Raw genomic sequence first — 21,456 nt, forward strand, 5'->3', positions numbered from 1 at the left:
CAAGCAATTCTAAATTTATATTATTCTAGCATTGAAATTCCAAAGGCAAGAAACAGTCATCCATAGTAGCACTTGCTAAAAAGATTTGGAGAATACTCTGATTGACATAGCTGTGGTCTCATGCTAATCCCTGAATTAAACATTGAGGACAGGAAGATGGGTCAAGGATCTAATTCTGCAGCAGCCTTATAAAATCCCACGGAGCAGGAGAGAAGTTTGCCAAATAAAAATGTTTTATGACCTTGAGGAAGCTCTAAACTTACATCTTCCAGTACCATGAGACCACCCACTCCCCCCCCCCCCAAGAAGATAGTCTTTGATGCTAGATAAGAATAGACAAGTTACAAGAAGAATTATAATTGGCCCATTTTGGGTCACATTCATCCTTGAATAATTTTATCAAAGGGAATATAGTATTCTTATTTTTTCTTTCAAATTTTCAGTTGGAAATAATTTCAAATTTCATAAAGATTGAAACAATACTATAAAGAACTCCCTTATTTTCTTCACCCAAATTCACTAACGGTTAACATTTAGTCACATTTATTATTTTTTTAATGTTTATTTATTGTTGAGACAGAGAGAGAGAGACAGAGCACCAGTGGAGAAGGGGCAGAGAGAGAGGGAGACACAGACTCTGAAGCAGGCTCCAGGCTCTGAGCTGTCAACACAGATCCCAACGCAGAGCTTGAACTCACAGAGTGCAAGATCATGACCTGAGGAGAAGTTGGATGCTCAATTGACTGAGCCACCCACGCATCCCTGGTCACATTTACTTATCATAATGTGTACCTGTGTGTGTGTACGTGCATATGCTTATGTTTAAACCATCTCAAAATATGTCTCAAAGCAAAAATCATGTCTTTACCCTTCTCAGCATTCATTTCTTAAGTACAAGGAAATTCTTTTGCATATTAGAGTATAATTATCAAAATCAGGAAATTTAACACTGGCACAATACTGTTGTATAAGGTACAGTCCATATTGAATTTGGATTAACTTTCTCATTGTATTTAACCAATTTTCCCATGTTGGATATTCAGGGTCTTCTTTTCATTACATACTAATTTTGATCCTATAACTTCTGGACCTCTGTTTACCATAGTAGACTATTTATTTTCTGTGTTTCCTTTGTCTTACTGCCTTCTGCTATTTCCTTTTCTCATTTCTCTGTGTCGCCTCCATGGGATCAAAATATATAGTTGGTATCTCCTCCTTTCCCCTGCTATGTATAGCACTGTGTTTATTTCCTTCTGATGCCAACAGCTATACCTAGGTCTGCATTGACTTTAGGATTCTATGAGTCTATGGATATAAGCTATTATTCACTCTAAACAAAAATCCTTTAGATGTAGAAAGGAAACAATGTTTCCAGGTCTTCATCAATGTTCTTCCTAAGCCCAGAGTATATTTACATCTCCCTGTAGCTAGAAATAAGTCAATTACTCAAATATTCAATCAACCATCCTGAACTTTCAGTCACTTATCTAAACTGAAAAAAATTTCATTGATTTGTTTTTGCATGGTTACCTTTTATTCAGGAATATGGCTTTGTTATTTTCTCTAAAATCACCTTGACATAATTTTTTTTTCTAGTTGATTAAACTTCAGCAAAAGTTTAAATAATGGCACAATAGCATATCTTGTGACCCAGAACTTTCACTCCTAAGAATTTGAAGCTCCCCCTCAAAAAATGATAAGATAAAAACACAAAGATAATCTATCTGAAATTTACAATAATGCCAAAAATATAGATGCAACTAAATGTCCAAACTGGAAAAGTTAAATAAACCATAGAACATTTACACAATTAAGTATAACTTTTTAAAATCGCGATGTACAATAGTACTTAAGACCAGAGAAAATTGTTCAGGTCAATAAATCAGGTTATAAAGTGATTATTCTAGAATTATTCCTATGTTAGGTAGCAAAAATTGGTATTTGATAGATTTCTTACTCTGGAGACAAAAAGAAAACAGAGTCTAAAGCAAAAACTAGAAATGTTCTTGAGGGAAATTATAAACAAAATATATGAAACCCAAAAGACTTTTCTGTTTTCTGGGCCAAAATCTGTCTTGGGGCAGTGTCTTCAATATTAATAATATTCAATGATGCTATACATTGATAAGTATAGCTCCCTTATGACTGCTTGACTGTCAAATTCAGAACTTCTTTATATTTAGCCTATATGCCTGTCACACCAAGGATTCAACCCAGAACCTTATCAAGCTCACTGAGATGGCCAGATTCTCTCAGCAATATATGAAATTTATATTCCTCTTCTCTAACCCATCACTATTGGTCAACTCATTCACTTTTGCTCTCTGTCCTAAACATAGTGGTGAAAGAAGAAACATAACAAAACTCTCTTTTATGCTTCCTCCAGCCCATAGGCAAAGTTGGGTATATTTTATGCCAGAAACAAAATGACTGAGTTGTCTCAAAGCAAGAAACATTGGACATAGTGTGGGATCTGCAGCTGATTATGCTGGCAAGGTAAAGAAGAGGAAGCCAGGTCTAAAATACCCGGCCAACATAGACCAGGATGATTTTGCACATGATTTTTATGGTTTTTATCTTCTACTTCAAGATAATAGTTGGAGGGGATAGTAATTGATTGGTTAATGCCTTTCTTGGGCCACAAATAGAGGTAGTGAATGGTTCTAGAGTGTTTAGTTCATTCATATCCCTGATCTTCTTTGTTTTTATATACATAAGACATTTGGAATTCCATTGCTCCAGTGTCCTCTTGCCATGCTTATCAAACTAGCAATAAAACACGATTATTCAATGTTTGCTTAATGTTTTATAAATACATCTTATAAAAGGTCAAATTTCAATAACTTATTTCAATTCATTATGAGATACTAATACAGGGTATAGATAGAACAAGCAGGGAGATACATCTGAAGGCAAGTTTTAGAAGATTTTTGGGGGCAAATGTGCGTACAAAGGGAATGAAGGGTATGTTAGAACATAATTGTTGAGTTTTGTTTAGAACACGTTAAATTTGAGAGATTTGTAGAAGATCCGGTTTGAGATGTCCAGTAGTAAGTTTGACATTAGGATTTGGAGCTGAGGTTAAGATCGTGGTGTTTAGAAGATGTCAGAATAAATGGAGGTTGAAACCATAGGTTTCAAAGAGATAATCCAGAGAGAATACATAATGTGAGACTAGAAAAAGGCCAAGGATGTCCACCAGATCAAGAACAGGGAACTGACAGGTATAGCCAAAAAGGCAGGACAGAGCAATACCCTGAAGCTTCTTAAAGACAGAGAATGTAGCCAACTGTGACAAAGATGTGATTTGTCTCTAAGTCCCACACATGTCATCCTAGAAATCAAATTTCTGTAAAGGCTACCAATATTTTTATCATAACATACTGTCTCCATGCAGAGCAGAAATTGCCCTTTCTGTTCTGAAGTATCTGGGGCATGACAAGAGGGTTCCTTTCCAGTTTTCCTATGTGTAGCCTACCTACATGCGTACATTGACTCTGGCTACATCAAGCTTTAGGTCTTGTTATGATCCTTCCTGTTTCCCTGGCTCCTACTCACCTTGATGACAGTTACCCATTTTGTTTTGGCTGCTCCATTCTTTGTCCAGCCCCTATCCACTCCTCTTCATGCTGCGGTGCCACCAAACTACTTATCTGGTTTCTGTTGGCATCAAAATTTTTCAGATATCCTCTTTTTTTCTCAATGCCAGTTATCTTAGGATGCCCCAGTTATTATAATATGCCATTATAGGGCTAATTTTGCTCTTTTACCATAATTCTGTTTCTAATGTCTTTTATGACCTGTAATTGGGGCACTGGACACAGAAGTCAGGTTGATTAACTAGCTAGCTAGCTAGATATCTTCAAATATATACAAAGACATTCAACTCAAATAATGTGTAAAGGGTCATCGCCAAATATATTCAGACACTCTATTCAGTAATGCATAGAAAGCCATTTTCCTTAAGCTGAAACCCCCAAGCCTCAACTCTGGAATCTTCTATTAGAGCAATTTGATGGATCATGATGAATAAAGAATTAAGGCAGACCTCCAATTCCCAGTCTTCAAGTCTGAGCAGTATTCCACAATAAGTTGCAACACTGAGTAACTGCTTAATTAGACCTGTCCATCTAATCTCTTCTGTCATTTACAAATGAGCCCTGATGCTACTATTGAGCTGATCTGGGGGGACAGAATTCACAAGATCTTCCATCAGCTTGTTTCAATCTGGATATGCTGCTCTCCCCCAGGATCATTGGTGATGCATTTAAAAGCTGTCTCTCTACACCAGGGCACCACTGTCATTCGGGACCAAACATGCACTCAGAACCTTCCCACATTCTCTTTCTTGGTTTATTTCTGTCATTTAGGGATGTCATATTGAAATATCCTTGAGAACAGATATGAAGATGATATTGTCTACAATCTTGTGCTTTTAACATAGGAAGCAGACAATAATATTGGGTGAGGGATAAGGAGGGACATAAACCTAGGGCCCTTCTCTTAGGCTTTTCCCAGAGGAACTCACAGTTGCTAGAAAATGAGCCTCCAGGGTCTAATTACAGTCCTCATCCATCTCTTGCGTCAAATAATTGCATCCTAATTGATCAGCTTGCCTCCACTCTTGATAGGCCCCAATATACCCTACACATATCTACAAAAGAACATTTTTAAGACAAAAATATCAGTCTTCACCCTTCTCCTTCATACTCTGATGACTCACCTTAGCCAAAAGCTGACTTTCTAAAATGTGCTTTATATTAAGAATCACTGGGGTCTTATTTTATTTTATGAATTAAATTAGCAGACGGCCAAATTAACTTTTTCTTTTCAGTTTACAGTCTATATCTTTATATATATCTTTATATATATCTTTATATATATATATCTATCTATATATCTTTATATATATCTTTATATATATATCTTTATATATATCTTTATATATATATATCTTTATATATATCTTTATATATATATATATTTTTTTTAACATTTATTTATTTTTGAGACAGAGACAGAGCATGAACGTGGGAGGGTCAGAGAGAGAGGGAGACACAGAATCTGAAACAGGCTCCAGGCTCTGAGCTGTCAGCACAGAGCCTGATGTGGGGCTCGAACTCATGGACCATGAGATCATGACCTGAGCGAAGTCAGATGCTTAACCGACTGAGCCACCCAGGTGCCCCAAAATCTTAACACATGTTGTAGGCAGAATAGTGGCCACAAATTTGTAGGCACCCTGAACCCTTTACCTTGCCAGAGAAGAATTTCAAACTCTGGTTTCAGCCTCTCTTAATAACCTCAATCCCAAGCATACTTCCTCATATCTTCCATCCCATGTAAGGTTAGCACATCACCTTTAGCCTGAATCATATGGGATTAGGATTTCTGGATCCTGTCCTAGACCTACTGAATCTGAAACTCAGGCATCTTTATCTTAAAACAAAACCCCAAGTGATCCTACTGTTGAAGAACCTTGTTTTAGTAGATCAAAATGTGGAATGGTTGTGGTGTTCATCTAGGCTGAGGGTACAATCATCTTAAAAGCTTTGTTAGAATGATGTGTGCCCTGGGGTGCCTGGGTGGCTCAGTCAGTTAAGCATCCAACTCTTGATTTCAGTTCAGGTCAGGATCTGACAGTTCGACTCAGGTCACGATCTCGTGTGTGAGGTCAAGCCCATGTTGGGCTTCATGCTGACATGGAGCCTGCTTAGAATTCTCTCTCTCTCCGCCCCTCCCTCACTCTCTCAAAAATAAATAAACTTAAAAAAAAAAGAATGAGTGTGCCCAGCTTTTTTTGTGTGTCACCAGGAGTTGGGATTGAAGTGCATATCTTAAGAATGCTTCTCAGAAGATTCTGACAGTCCTAGATTTTCCCTCTTTCTCTCTCTCTCTTCCTCTCAGTTGCCAGTCCCTATCATCTACCTGAAATTGTCCACCAAATTTTTATATTCTTGGGTCATATATCATTTCATCCATAAAGATGTCTCCATATCCACATTTAGGAAAGATTAACTGCTCTCATTATTGTACTCAAATACTTATTAGATATTTATAATACAAAATTTCACATACTGAGTTACAGTCAGTGATCTGTTTCTTTTTCACCTACTAGACTATGAGCTCCTCAAGAGAAGGAACTGTGTCTTCTTTATTTTTGTCATCTCCAGAGCCTGTTGAATATGCGCTGAAGTCATTACAAATTACGTTTTAGAAACACAGAATAACAAATATCTCAGTAATAGGAAAGTAATAGGAAAGTCAGTGAGACAGCTTCTAAAACGGCAATTTTAATTCTCCCATCTCCAGAAAACAAAGCAGTTTTGTTCCATGTTTTCCGAAATTTCTTACTATGAATATCAGTGTAGTAACTTTCATCTCCCTTAAATGTGTCATTTCTGCTTTGGGAAACTCTATGATAAATTTCAATATTATTTTCCTTGAAATTCATAAAGAATAGGAAAGGCCAATGGTAGTTTGTTCACTCATATTAAACATCCTTCCCTGAAGAAAGGTTATATAGTCCCACTTTCTGGAACTCAAGCATGGCTAAGTGACATTCTTTGGCCAGTGACTATTAGCTGAAGCGCTAGTCTAAGTTCAGAGCAGAAGCTCCAAGAGTAAGCAGATGGTTACCATGTGTTTTTCCCCACTTGTAACAACCAGCAGTGTTCTGGCTTGCAACTGCACCATCACTAGGAAGTCTGAGACAGGACCGCACCTGGCCCATGGTGGGTATGTAGAGAGAGAAAGAAAGAAATGTTGTTTGTGAAAGCCACTTAACACAATCTGGAATAAACTGATACAAGTGTCTTGTGACATTGGACCCTGAAACAACCACAAGCATCTTTGAGTTCCCAAGCAGGTATGGCAATAAACCTGAACGTGGAAACCTTAACTAGTGGGTTCACCATAGTCTTTATACTAAAGTTAAAGTAAATTTTTTGACCTTTTGGGGCACCTGTGTGGCCCAGTCGGTTAAGCGTCCAACTCTTGATTTCGGCTCAGGTCATGATCTCATAGTCCAGCCCCATTCTCGACAGCATGGAGCCTGCTCGGGATTCTATCTCTCTCCCAGTGCCCTTCTCCCCTTCTTACGCTCTCTCTCTCTCTCTCTCAAAATAAAAAATCTTAAATACTTTTTTTGAGGTTTTTAGGAGTTGGGGTGATATTAGAGACACTTAGAAGTGTGTGTGTGTGTGTGTGTGTGTGTGTGTATGGTTTGACTGTTAGAGTTACTGGAGGTCTTACTAGCATGTAGTGCCTTGCGGGTGCCAGATGCTATACATCCTATGATGTATGAGAGAATCTTGCTCAAGAATTGTCTAGCCTAAATTTTCACTGCTCTGGTGGAGAACACTAGACCACACAAACTACTTTAAATATGCAATTTAATTAAAAGAAGAAGGAAAGAAAGAAGGAAGGGAAGGGAGGAAAGCAAGGAAAGGAAGGGAGGGAAGGAAGGAAACATGCAAATTCAATAGTTATGTTTACAATGAATAAATGAAAAGTATGTCAGAATTTGAATTTTTATTCTAATAGGTTTCTGAATCTGTCAAGAACATTCTCATGTTCCTAACAAATCCTTGTTCTGGAAACCATTGCATTTCTAATTTTATAGCATATTCTTGAATCAGTTCTTAAATCAAAGGGAAATTTGAAGACTGTTTCTCAGACATATAGTGTCTCCCCCTCTCAGGATTTTAATTTTTACTAATGTGGATATAAATCTATTTATTATCAGTTTTTGTTTTCCAGGTGGGTGTTTTTCCTGCCCTTCACCCAAGTATTTGTTCTCTTCTGCTACTTTCCTTAATAGATGTTATACATCCCCAGACAACCTTTCCCTTTGGACAATACCGTATACATCTTGAGCCTTCACCATGAGCCCATGCTACCACTTTGCAGGCATTCTTTGATGCTATGCTATGATTTCCCTCTGTACCTTCTTGCTATTGTAGACAAGGATGTTTCCCAAGGGAAGACATTCAGTCTTCCAGAAGGGACTTTGGCATTGTATTCAGAAACTGATAAATCCTTTCCAATCTCATCGACTAGACCAGACATCATGTTACATCTCTTGGGTGAGAGCTGACATTGTAAACTCATACGCAAACTGCTGTTTCTTGTCATCTTGTTGCATCCACTGGCATTACTGCTGAATGTTTCTCCTCTCTTAGTCACCTTGGTGCTTTGCATTGGACGTAAGCATTTCTCAGTTGTGCCAGGACACCACCGTCATTTTACTGGCCTCATTGCTTTCAGCAGTATTTCCCAATTTAGTATCAACAACTGTGAGTTTCATTGGAATGCTTCTACTCCTTTCTATTTATTTCATTAGGTATCGTATTCAACTTGCACCACGGCGGCAGTATCTATCATGATGGCAACACGCCATGGTAGAATTCGAGTCTCCTGAACACTGAAGAGTCAGGGAACGAAGAGAGCTTGTGCTGTCCACTTGGTGGATCTTTCATTGAAGTCCAAGTGGATTGGATGACGAAAGAACTGGCTTGTCCTCACACACAGAAAAAGATCAAAGAACAGCATCATGATGAAACTTAGAGCCTTAAGTGAATTAAATAATCCAGGGTGTAAGTAACTATTTTCAAAAGGGTCGACAATGTTTGAGGCCAAATCTATTCTCTCCTCCTCTAAATCTCGATTGATTGTATATATTGTCTGAAATCATGGGGTATACTCTGAATCTTTTATTTCATTTCTTTTCATCAAGCCCGAGAAAGCTGTGCGAATGTTAATATGAACTGAATAAATCCTGTGATCACTGTAGCACCTTATAATGATGTGTTCCCAAACTGCCATATCACGGTTGATTATTGCTTCTTTTTCTTTGCAATCCTTCATTTAATTTCCACTCCTTACACCGGTGTTAATATTCTGACTATTTGAATTCACTTTTGAGTTCATGAGACGCTGTATCAAATGTTTTGCTAAAATCCAAATGTATTCCATCTCCCACATTGCAGTCATCCACTAATCTTGTAATTCAATAAAAAAAGCAATCAGATTTGTTTGGCATGATTTGTTCTGTGTAAACCCATGCTGCTTATTGCTCAATAGTGCTTAAATGATAAGTAGTGCTCAACGCAAATTTCCTCATCTAACTTCTCATTTTAGCTCGGAAAAGTCTATAGTGTTTTTGTTCATGGATTTTCTCCTGGCACATTGCTAGTTCCTGGGTCTTAAACACCAGGGAACAGAGAGAACATACTAGGTTTATGGTGGTACCATTTATCTTGTTTTGCCTTCCTATGTTTTTCCATTTGTTATCCCTACATTTTCATATCAGATTTTCATTAAATTTATTATGTGAGTAATCCCTTTATTCCCATTTTCCTATAACATCTTTTTAGTACTTGGTAATTGGTGGAGGGACAAGAACACTGAGATTAAAATTTATTTCAAACATCTTTGAGAATAAAGAGCAATGCCTTGGTTCTATTTATGCAGTCTTTATCCAGATTAGTCATGTAATATAAGAAAGATAGAGTTTCAATTTATCTCTTAAGTCTGAATCTCACACTTAATGGATGATAATTATTTAATTTTGATGGATTCTTTAGTTTTCACTTGACCATAATTTAAATCACTGTTATGGGTTGAATTGTGGCCTCCCTCCTAAAAGGAGGCACATGGAGTGCTAACTGCAGGGCTTTGGAATGTGATCTTATTTGGAGATAGGATTTGTACAGAGGTGAATGAAACTGAGGTCATTATGGTGAGCCCTAATTGAATATGACTGACATCCTTCTGAAAAGGAGAAATTGGACAAAGGGGTAGAATCACAGGGAAGACAATGTGAAGAGACACAGGGGGAAAAGGCCAACCATAAGCCAAGGAGAGAGTCCTGGGACAGATCCAGCCCTCTGAAGGTACCAACCCTGCCAGCACCTCGATTTTAAACTTGTAGTCTTCAGATCTGAGACAACATTTCTGCTGCTTAAACCCTCCTGTTTGTGCTCTTTGGTACGGCAATCCTAGCAAACTGAGTACTTGTCCTATAAGCATATTGTTTTGTTTTCATCATTAGTCCTTTTAGATTATACTCTTCAAGGGTTGAGTATTTCCATTTCTTGGTAATCACAGCTTTTATGCCAATGTACCACGTGAGCAGGCTTTAAGGTCCTGTAGGAATCAAAGCATTTTTGAAGGAAAGGGAAGAACAAAAAGGACATTCTATATTCAGCAGTTTCCCATTCTGAAGATGAACGATAACATTATTTTTAGGGACTGTGAAAAAGACTAGACACCCAGCAGGCAATTCTGATTCTTTTTAAGTTGCTGGTGACTTGAGGGAATTATTTCCCATCCATTGTACAGGGGCTGATGGGGCTGTAAGAAAGACGCCGTGCCCTTTTACAGGCAAGGAGTAAGGACCCAAACGAAGGGCCAACTCTTGGGTTTTCTCTCCTGGGCTCCTGAATCTTAAAGTGATGCAAGAATGGGAGGATAGTTGATAATAATTGATTTCAGTAAGGGCGACCTCAACAGATTTATCATTATCCCTTGCCACTATAACTTTTTTAAATCTTAGTTATCATATCCATCAATTTTGCCATCTTACTATGCTTCTACTAAGTTCCTTTTCCACTTACAACACGTAGAGTCACAGTGCATTCATTTTCATGAGGACATATCTAAAATTCATAAAGAAAATCTCTCCAGTTCAGCCCCACAGACACCCAGATAGATCCCTAGGTCCCTAATGCTTATAAACTTCCACCATTCTCTGGATGATAAAATAGAAGATACAGGAATATAAAAAATAAATGTTTTGATACATATTATGAGTCACCACAGGTCTGAGGAAGGAGGAGGTTAACTTCATCAGGTCCAAGAAAGATTCCCTGTTAAGTAGATGTGTCCTGGAGGGATGGTTTGATGATTCAGTCACCAAATGTCATCATGGGAAGCAACCCAAAGACAGCATTACAATCAGGCTTTCTGATATAGAGTGGAGTGATAAAGAGTGAATTTATTTTCCAAGGTTTGAGAGTGAAAAAGTGGGCATTGTTAATATGCAGGGGCAATAGGTGAGTTGTGCCCGTCCAACAAGGACTATCCTAGTAGCCCAACGGTACTTAGGCAGGTATCAACCTATGAGCTCTCTGCTATAAAATAGTCATTGCCACTGCAATTATGAGATGGAATGCATCAAAGACTGGAAGTGACTCAGTGTTAGAAGGATTCTTTACTCCTATTGACCTTTTTAAGCATCAGTGGTAGGATGGGGTCAAGGGGCCAGTTACCAGGGTGGGTACCAAGAGAGTTACAGTGTCTATAAGATGGGGCCTCTTGGCTTTGAAAAACGCCTAATCAGTGGTTATTGTTGGGATGATTAAACCACCAACCAAAAGTAACACAATAAGCCCTTCATAACATGGTGAGGAATCCCAGTATGTACATGTATGCAGTAAGTGTACATTTGATAAATGCTTTTAATCAAGATGTTCAGGATCAAAGCAGTCCAGAAGTTAATGAGTCCATATTCTGCTCTGCCTTGATTTATAAATTTTCAACATTCTCCTGCATAATGGGCCACACAAACTTACATTTGGTGATTAATTAAATGCTTCTTTTTATGGTAATAGGCATGATTGAACTTGTATCCTCATTATATTTGAAGAAAATTATCCCTGCTTTCCACTGTACCTAGCATTCTTAAGGCTACTTCTTTACCATAGTTCTTTTGCAGAGACTGGGCACTAAATAATAGATTATTTTAGCCTAACTGATATAGCACATAATTCTCTAAGTGTATGTTAGATTTACATGGGTTAGTCTTATTTCATTTGAGGACAGGGATTGCATTTTAGATTTATTGTATATTCCATATAGTTTACCTATGGAATGGCACATTTAGTTTGAATGCAGAAAATACACAATTGATTTATAGCAGTGTTTACTACCAATTTGTGGAAGATTCGTATTTGGGGATTTTGAGAGATTAAATCAATGGATTTCCAAACATAGAACAAATTGAAATGAATCATCTCAAGTCTGTTCTAATATGAATGAATTAATATTCAGCCAATGAATAAATCAGGGTGCGATGTACTTCTCTTTGGGGATCTAAATTATCCCAACATTTATTTTCATTTTTCTCCTTGTTTTGATTTTAGAAATACTGCCTGAGGGTTTCTGCATAATGACAATTTTTTTGTGAAACGAAGTAAACAGTAAATTGTGGGGAAGAAGTCATTTTTCAGTTGACTCTATTTCATAATTTTCTTGATACTGAATTTCAGTGGTAAGTATGCAAAATAATCAGAATGGCAATTTTATGTGCTGTTTGTAACATTTACTATTAAGATCTTCATGAGACAAGTAACAATCAAGAAAGAAAATTAGAATTATCACATTTGGGCCTAGTATTATGTAGCTGAGAAAAAAATAATATAATCTTATCTCTTCACATGTGATCCTCTCTGTAACAAAGCAGAAGTTTATTCCGTAAGTGAATGATTCTAAACAAATCACCTTAATCTGTAAATGACGGAGTACCAAATTGCAAGGAATAGATTTTTGTAAGGAATCTATTACAAGAAATTTGGAAAGTCAGAGAAAAATACTCTATTTCTTTTAATTTAGAACGCTTCTTAGTGTTGGGGCACCTGGGTGGCTCAGTCGGTGGGCGCCCGACTTTGGCTCAGGTCATGATATTGCGGTTCGTGAGTTCGAGCCCCACTTTGGGCTCTGTGCTGACAGCTCAAAGCCTGGAGCCTACTTTGGATTCTGTGTGTGTGTGTGTGTGTCTCTCTCTCTGCCCCCCCTCCCCCCCCCACACTCTGTCTTTCTCTCTCTCAAAAATAAACGTTAAAAATTTTTTAAATAGTTAAAATGGCAAGTTTTATGTTATATACATATTACTACATTTTTAAAATAGAAAAATTAAAGTATTTAATGTTTATGATTACTTCTTTAAAGTTTTTGATAGAGAAAGCACAAGTGGGGGAGGGGCAGAGAGCGAGGGAGAGAGAGAATCCTCGCAGGCTCCACACTACCAGCAGAGTCCCACTCCGGGCTTAAACTCATAAACCAAGAGATCATGACCTGAGCCAAAGTTGGATGCTTAACCAGCTGAGTCAGCCAGGTGCCCCAATATTTGTGATTGCTTTTAAGTATAAAGTAAAATATTTCTGTAGTATCAAAAGTAGGATAGCATTTTAGACTGCAGTTTGAAAACTAGTGCTACACGCATTGTCTTTTTTCTTTCCCTCCTATTTTTTTCCCACTACATTTTTCTTCTGACAGTTAAACTGACGTTAAAACTATAGGACAAATACTTTTACTAGCTATTCAGGAAATTAAAATGTATAAAAAATGTCATAGTTCACTTTGCAGTAATGTGACATTATTACAAATTAAGATTTCTTTATAAAATACTTTCTATGCTTTCAGTTCTACTTTCTAATTTAAAAATCTGTCTGTTGCTCCTTCTGAATCATGTAAATTCACATTTACTGTGCCTTAAAAGTTTTCTGGAAAATCTATTACTTTCACAAGTCATGTCTAATAGCATAAATCATGGGGGCAGTGTTTACAACTTTCTGATGAATTTGATCAGTACATCTGTCTCTTTTGGGAACATTGAACTGTACCCTTCTCTGGTAGAAAAACGAAAACAAAAACAAAGTGGTACTTCATTTTGATTCTGAAATGCTTAAAGACTCGGGGCGGGAATCACCATTTGATGTTGCTGTTGTTTAAACAGCACTTGATTTCTTCTCCAGATTTTTCTATAGGGACTATTCAAAAATGGTTAAAGAAATGTTTTAAGTAAGACCATGTTTCAGCAAAATGGGAATCATCGTTACATACATTTTTAAGTCATAGAAATTTAAATCAAGAAAGTAGCCAAGCCCAAGTTACAGAAAAGAGTTGATGAATTTGACTGTGATCACATGACATCTTGACATGACATTTTTGTTTTGCCGGGAGCCTCAGCTTCTCCTCAATAAGAGACATGAGTGACACAGGCAGTGCTGTATGTCATGCATACACATTGGTTGGCACATGGGAATCACTAAAATAATTCAGAGGGTTCCCGTCCCCAAATTTCTTTCTGATACAGTTGCTGAGAGGATTAAGTGAAATAATGTATTAAAAGGGATTAGAACACAAAATTAGAAAACCATTGATCAGGTGTCCTGGGAACTAAGTTACCAGAAAGAGAATAATACATGGGAAGTAGTGGAAGGACAGCAAAGAGGTACTCAAGTGCTTGGTCATACATGAAATGATTAAAATGATTCAGATGTGCCAAAATTTGGATGTGTCAAAAATTTAGATGTTCCGCCCTCCGGTTTTAGATGTGCCACCTTCCAGAGTGATCACGATCATGCTTTCGATTTCTGGGCTTTTATTTTAGATTTAAATTTTAAGCATATTTAATTTTCTATCATCACAAATTTCATAGCATGTTTTCTCAAACTGTAAGTATAATTTCAATACATCCACGTGAATTAAAAATGTCTTCCTCATAGAAACATAATGTTAGAATGGAAGTACATAAGGATATTAGGGTCTACTTGCAAAATAAAAACAAAACAAAAACAAAAAAACCCCACAAGATGCTACCTTACATATGAATTCATAAGCCATAGCTATTCTGTATGTAATTGAACATTCTAAAGTCATCATTACTTCTATAAAGGTAGCCACTAGTCCACTCTCTTCTTAAACTGTATTTTCCCATAAATTGTTTTTTTAATAAATCCTTCTGAATGTGTCTCATGTTTAAAAAAAATTAAGTCAAGCCCTGCAAGTACTAGTTGTGTTCTGAGTAAACTGGGTCAAATTCTTCAGCATGATGTCCAACACTGATATTTTATGGAATGTTGGCTGTTATGGAATTCTCACAATTGCTTAATTGTTCATTTGCCTCCTTTAATCTCCTTCTATTATTTTTTACCTGGATCTCTATTTTTTTTTACAACAGTATTTTCCCCTTCTTCTCAAACAGCACTGGAAAATAGCTCATGCACTTATTTTTAAGTTTTACTTCTTCTAAGATATCAAGTATAAACATTCAAATGGCCTTCTCCTCTGCAATGTTTTGTCATTATAAGCTCTTAAAACGTTGCCTGATTGACAAAGGAGCTCATTTTAGAAATTCCCATGATCTGCTTAAATGCTATAAAAGTGGGTAATAGATTTCTTTCCTTGTCATATGAAGACAAGGTGACTCACATTTTAGAACTGTTCTTCTGAGTAACAGACATATTCTAAAATTCTTAATAAATAGTAATCCCTGGCAGATGTTAAGAGCATATAGTAACCACTCATACCAGCACAAAAAGAAATTTATTTAAAAAATATATCATCTGGCTTGGATGACAGAATTAACTGTGCTACTATGCTATACTTAACACACCTTATCGCTCATCACATAATATTTACACAAGGGGTTATAAAGTCATGTCATCACTTGATGCGATTACTAGATCCTTTATTGGAATAGGTGAACTTTAATAGAATGTTTTCAGTGCCATTTATGCAGAGTATAGTAAAACTATTTCAATGGTAAACAAAAATGCTTTTCAGTAACTTCTCACCCTATCTCCATCAACACAACTTTTGTCTCGAGGTAAATCAATCGGTATTTTGACCGAGCGTCTTCATCTAGGTGATGGGCTAAATAACAGCACCCTCCCCACAACCCTCCACCTCCATGTCCTGACCCGGGAAGCTGTGAATGAAACAGGCAAAAGGGCCTTCAAAGATGTGACGAAGGAAAGATCTTGAGATGGAGAAATCATCCTGGGTTATCTGCGAGGACCCTAAATACAATCCTCAGTGTCCTTAGAAGAGGCAGGTTGAGGAATATCTGACTTCAGTACAAAGAGGGACATGACGACAGAAACAAAGACTGGAGTGCTGAAGCCAGGAGCCGGGACTCAGAAATGTCAGTAGCCTCTAAAAGTAGAAGCTAGAATGGGATTCTCTCCTGGAACCTTCGAAAGAATCCCTACATGCACACCTTGATTTTAGCACCTTTAGGCTCATTTTGGACTTTTGATCTTCAGGACTATAAAAGGATATATTTGTGTAGTTTTGAACGATTACCTTTGTTAGGGCAGCCACAAGAAATTAAAACTATCTGTAGAAAGAAGATTCAAATAAATTACCTCCAAGACCCACGCATGATTTCAGAAAACTGTTGTGCACTGCTAGCTTTGTGGACTTTTATTTTTCAGTATTTTTCAGAGGCATAACTTAAGAAAAGTCATTTTTCATTAGTTATTTAGGATGTACCATTCTTGGTTGTAATCAGTCTGTTGGGTAATAGCATATCATCACTGAGAGGCAGCAAAATTAGGGGAGAGATTTCTTTTAGTTTATTTTACCAAGTTGAAGGAAAATGTTATATTTTTAAAGGATTCTAATAGCCAATTCAATTAGAAATTCAAAACACAAGAATCTCGCAGAAATCAGCTGCCAGATTTATTAATCTATCTGAAAATAAAAACACAAGCAAACAAAAAGAATAAAAACAGAACTTAAAAAAAAAAAAAGAACTTGAGATACATTTCCCAAAAGAGTTTATAATGCAACGTTTGAACCCTTCTGTACTGGAAATATTCTTAATGTTAACAGGCCAATTACTCATTTTGTTTTGTGAGTCACTACCTTAAGCAGAAAAATAGTTTGGCCTTAAATATTATATAATTAATACCAGTTCTTCCTTTGATCCATTAAGATAACTCATAGCCCAATCCTTCCCCAATGGGAAATTAGAACTAGATATTAAAAAGAAAAAAGAACAAGGAAAAAAAGAAAAGGAGAAAGAAAGAAAAAGAATCCTCAATACAATTTCATTTAGATGCTATTTTAAAGACCCACTTTTAATTTCTCTTTCAATTTCTCCAAATACGTTAATACTCTTTCCAATAAATCTTTAGCTGAATATTTTAAAATTTGTTTTTATTCTAAGTGCTGTAAATGGCCACATGAGCATAGTAGGGGGAAAAAAATTCTCATTTTTAAGGCATACTTATTAACCCATAATGGGCCTAATGATATATAATGTATAGGCAGAACAATCATTGAAATCACAGGTTACATACATACAATGAAATTAAAATAGATCTTTTTGTAGGATTAAATGTGACTAGTATTGATCACTGAATATGGGTTTCCCAATAGCTGTTCAATTTAGATATATGAGCTGTGATCTGTGCCATTTTGGAAAATGGGTAGCCGAGAAATCATCTTTCAACAATCTTTCCTGTGTTCACCAAGAAATGCTTTTATAGGTTCATTTTGGCTTTGTGTTTTGGATTTTTTTTTTTTAACATTTCATTATAGACTCTTAAAAAATGTCGTTCCTCTGGGATATTGATGGATTGAACAAAATTCATGCTTCTTGTCTGAATGGTTCAGCAAGCTTTTCAAGGATATTACAACACCATTTACTTTTTTTCCAAGGTGAATGAAACAACATATTCTGCTTTCAATATTTTCTCCAAATGCCAAACAAAAACAAAACAAAAACCTTTGAAACTTTAAATCTTTAAATCTTCTTTCAAACAATCCAAACACATTTACACAAGTGTCCAAAACAAGATGATGAATATCAGTGCCAGCACTATGTCATACAGCAACTTCCTCAGATCTTTGACAGTTTGTAAATAATTTTCTATTTCACCAAAAGTTACAAAAGTTCCACAGTTTCCCTTAGCAAGCTGAAGCTTACTCTTCATTTGTCAATGTGCATAAAAGCTGCTTATAGCATAGCATGGCATAAGCTATTTTTTAAGCAATAAATGGTTTGAGTCATCTATTTTGTCCTGAAATGCTATCTGTAGTTAACTGCATTGCTTATAAATGGTCATAGTAAATTCAGCATGAAAGAGAATATTACAGAAAAGACAGCAGCAGAAGCATTAGCATTATCTAATATTTATATATGTTATCAACATAACACAGCAGTAAAAGGTTTAAATGCATATCAACGGGTACCATGTCTAAAAATTACTATAGTACCTATTTAGTGTATTGGATATTTTTCTTAAGGAGTGCTTGCTGTATCTAGAACAGCATAATATGTGATTTAGTACAGTTAATTCTTATCGATTAAATAATGTCTTTTTATGTACTGAAGGAAGTGAGATAGATATTTTTTGCTTCATTGTGATCCTGGATTTAACATTTAAATGAAGATCTCAAAGGACCATGACATATCATTATTTAACTGAAACGGGCTTCAAAATATTTAAACGACAGTATGATTTGTATCTAAACAGCAAGGTGGCACCAGATACACGTAATGCTACTGGCCTATGACTCAGTTTGGAGCCAGAGTCCAAAATTGTGCCCCTCATTTACCGTCATGGTGATCACTCAACTTCAGAGAGAATTACCCATTTTATGGTTATCCTCTGTGAGTCATATATAGAGCAAAACAAAACAAAAACAGCAAATGCAATCTCTAAATACCTTTTTACAACAGGTGCAAAACCAGTCATCTCTAACAATTAAACTGCCATTTACAGTAGGGTTTTTTTTGTTTTTTGTTTTTTGTTGTTTTTTTTTTGTTTTTTTTGTTTGTTTGTTTGTTTTTGTTTTTGTACATCTTGCAGAGACTCAGAAATGAGAGGGGAAAATGCCCAAGGCAAATGGTCTCCAAGTGGATATTTACACAATGTGAATTAACTGTACCATAGATACCCAGAGAAAATGAACGTTTTCTTATGTTGTTATGAAATCAAATAAACATGATATAGCTTCATCATACTTAAAACCTGTAGGACCCCATCCCAAGCCTAAGTAAAAAGAAATCCCCGTATTCCCCCACCCATTCACCCATTATCTTCCTGTTACACAGAATAAATGTTTAGATTACTCCCACCCACCCTCAAATAAAGTGCACAGTCCATGGCAGACCATAGAATAATGCAACAGGAAAGCCCCTTTTTGTGTATTATTATTTAAAAATAAAATACAAACAACAAAAATCAAAAATCGAAGAGCACTCAGAGATTCTCTGCATCCTGCAAAAAGAGGAAACGCTTGAGCAGGCCCTGCTTCACTGTCACTTGTGTTAATACACGTAGCCTTCATTGTAGGGATGGGGGTTGCAGCAGCCCCCTTCCGGCATGTAGGCCATGCCCTCGTCAAAGTGAGACAGAGGCACCGTGTCCTCTTCATTGATGTGACGTTCCATGTCTGTCTTCAGCAGTGGGCGCTGATTATCTGGAAAGGCCATGGAGAACAAGGCTTCTGGATCACACACAAATTTGTAGACATATCTCTCTCCAGCCACCTGATGAAAACACGGAAGAGAAAAACCCAGCCTTATGTACGGTGCAGGATGTTAACTGAACTTAGTGTGGCGATCATTTCATGATATATACAAGTAGTGAATCATTCTGTTTTACTCCTGAAACTGATGTAACGCTATATGTCAATGGACCTCAAAAGAACTGTGATCTCTACCATCCCCAAATAGGAAAGAGCAGGAAAACAAAAGAATAAAAACTTGGTTTAATATACCAGAAAGGGTGCATAACCAAAAAAAAAGAAAAAAAAAAAAGAAGGTCCTTACTTTGTAGAATAAATTACAGTCCAAAAGAGGGAAATGCGACCTTGAGTAATGATTGACTCTGAGTAATAATTACATTCATTCCAGGCACAGCTAGAAAGCTTAGCACTTTGCTTGTTTTAAATAAAAGGAAGCTTACATTGTTATTCGGGGGAGGGGTGGAAATCAATGATTTCATGCAGGCATCTCCCATCGAAATTTTTTTCCTTTGTTTTAAATGGTAATATCTTTATAAAATGACTGGATCTTTAAGGTGCAGTGTCTCCCTCTTAATATTACATTTTCTGAAATAGTACAAAAACCAAACTTCTAAACCTTAAAAGAAAAATGTGTTGTGTTCCTAATAAGACTAGACTAGTGACTTGCTGATTCACAGTGAACTGGTTCTTTTTTCTTTTTCTTCTTTTTTTTTTTCTTTTTTTGGCACTTGTGTATTCTGATGTAAAAGAAAAAGATGCATAGCCTTATTTAAATGAAAGATGGATCAAGAGGACAGCATTATCCTGGGTACATCACTTTTAAAAATGAAGGCAAGTTGCATTAGACAGAAGTTAAGGATGTGTGTAAAGTGTCAAATTGAAGTAAGAGGTGTAAAAAAATGAAAGGAATTTAAAATATACAATGCATAGGGAGGAAATGAGAAAAAGAAATGTGACAGCTGCCTGAAATAAAGGAGAAGTAGCATAATTTGTAGGGAATGACATGTACCAAACTTAAATTTTGAAGAATAATGTTTCTCTAGGAAATTATAAACAATAATGAAGTGAAACACATATGTACCCCCACCTCCATTAACAGACAAAACTGAGGTTCTAAAAAAACCAGGAGTGGGTTGTGGGATAGAGGGTGGAGGGGGGGTGTGCATGAATACAGTTCTTTGCATTGACATTGACACTACCTTTTCCTATGTGTGCAGAGATTAGTAGTTTTAGAAAGGTGAGAATTACTCAGTACCTCTGGGTTCCTGTGTATCGAAAAGGCACTGCTATTTGCTTTGTGATGCAGGAGAAGAGTAAGTTCATGGTTTAGAAACTATCTGTATGTTTGGAGAAAGCGAATCAACTACCAAAGAGCGCTAGTGTTCTGGACTCAAGATTTAGAACATTTTTTTGTCCTGGATTTTTTTAGCTTGTAAAAGGAACCAACTTAGAGAATCCAAATAATCTGAATATTCTTAGGTATGAAAAGAGTGAACACTTCGTTTTTATAAATTTGGACATGTTTTTTAATCTGCTCTCAGCTTCCCCTTTCTTTTGTGAAACAGAGGTGGGAACGGCTCCTATGGAAAGCCTCTTATAAAATCAAGATGGAAGTTTCTAGTACATTGCATAGCAAACAGAGGAGCTGACATAAATTATTTTAGGCCCTTATAAGAAAGAAACTAAGTCCATAAAGGTGGAATTGTCATAAATATATAAACAGGCAATATCAGAAACAAAGCTAAGATATGAAATCCTTGCTTTCTTTTTTTTTTCTTTATTCAAAGCATCTTGAGGAAAATAAATAAATAAATGGCCTGCATACCTCAAAGCATTCAATAACCTTCTTTGTTTTGTTTGGAGCTTCAGAAAAAGAGGTATTTGCTTTAGGCTACTGGTAGCTTTTTTATCCAACCTGTTGCTATTGGTTATAATTAGAAATGATTTGATAAATCACCATGGGGAATTAAAATGTACAACATGCAATCAAGATTATAAAACCTCTTAAGGAGACTGCCTTGACTCATGGCTTCCTGCTATTTTTCTTATGAAAAACATTTTCGGAGCTACCACTATATTTATTGGACTATGTTAGATGCCACAGAGTTTAGAACAAAGGCTGATAACTACCAAGCGAAATAATGTCTTTTATTAGTAGTAATACAATTACAATGTAGAAAATGCTGC

At 36.4% G+C, this 21,456-nt stretch overlaps 1 protein-coding gene across 12 annotated transcripts in view; it reads right to left on the reverse strand.

Moving 5' to 3' along the window:
• Window positions 1–16,448: 16,448 nt before the first annotated feature.
• ETV1 (ETS variant transcription factor 1) overlaps window positions 16,449–21,456 on the reverse strand; it is a 92,188-nt gene continuing 87,180 nt past the window's right edge. For all 12 annotated transcript variants that reach the window (XM_045494962.1, XM_045494961.1, XM_045494956.1 and 9 more), the window contains one exon: window positions 16,449–19,291. In XM_045494962.1, the coding sequence (XP_045350918.1) occupies window positions 19,070–19,291 (222 nt within the window). In that variant the 3' untranslated portion in view covers window positions 16,449–19,069. The remainder of the gene's footprint in view (window positions 19,292–21,456) is intronic.

This window comes from Leopardus geoffroyi, chromosome A2, assembly GCF_018350155.1.
Source record: "Leopardus geoffroyi isolate Oge1 chromosome A2, O.geoffroyi_Oge1_pat1.0, whole genome shotgun sequence".
Classification (NCBI taxonomy): Eukaryota; Metazoa; Chordata; class Mammalia; order Carnivora; family Felidae; genus Leopardus; species Leopardus geoffroyi.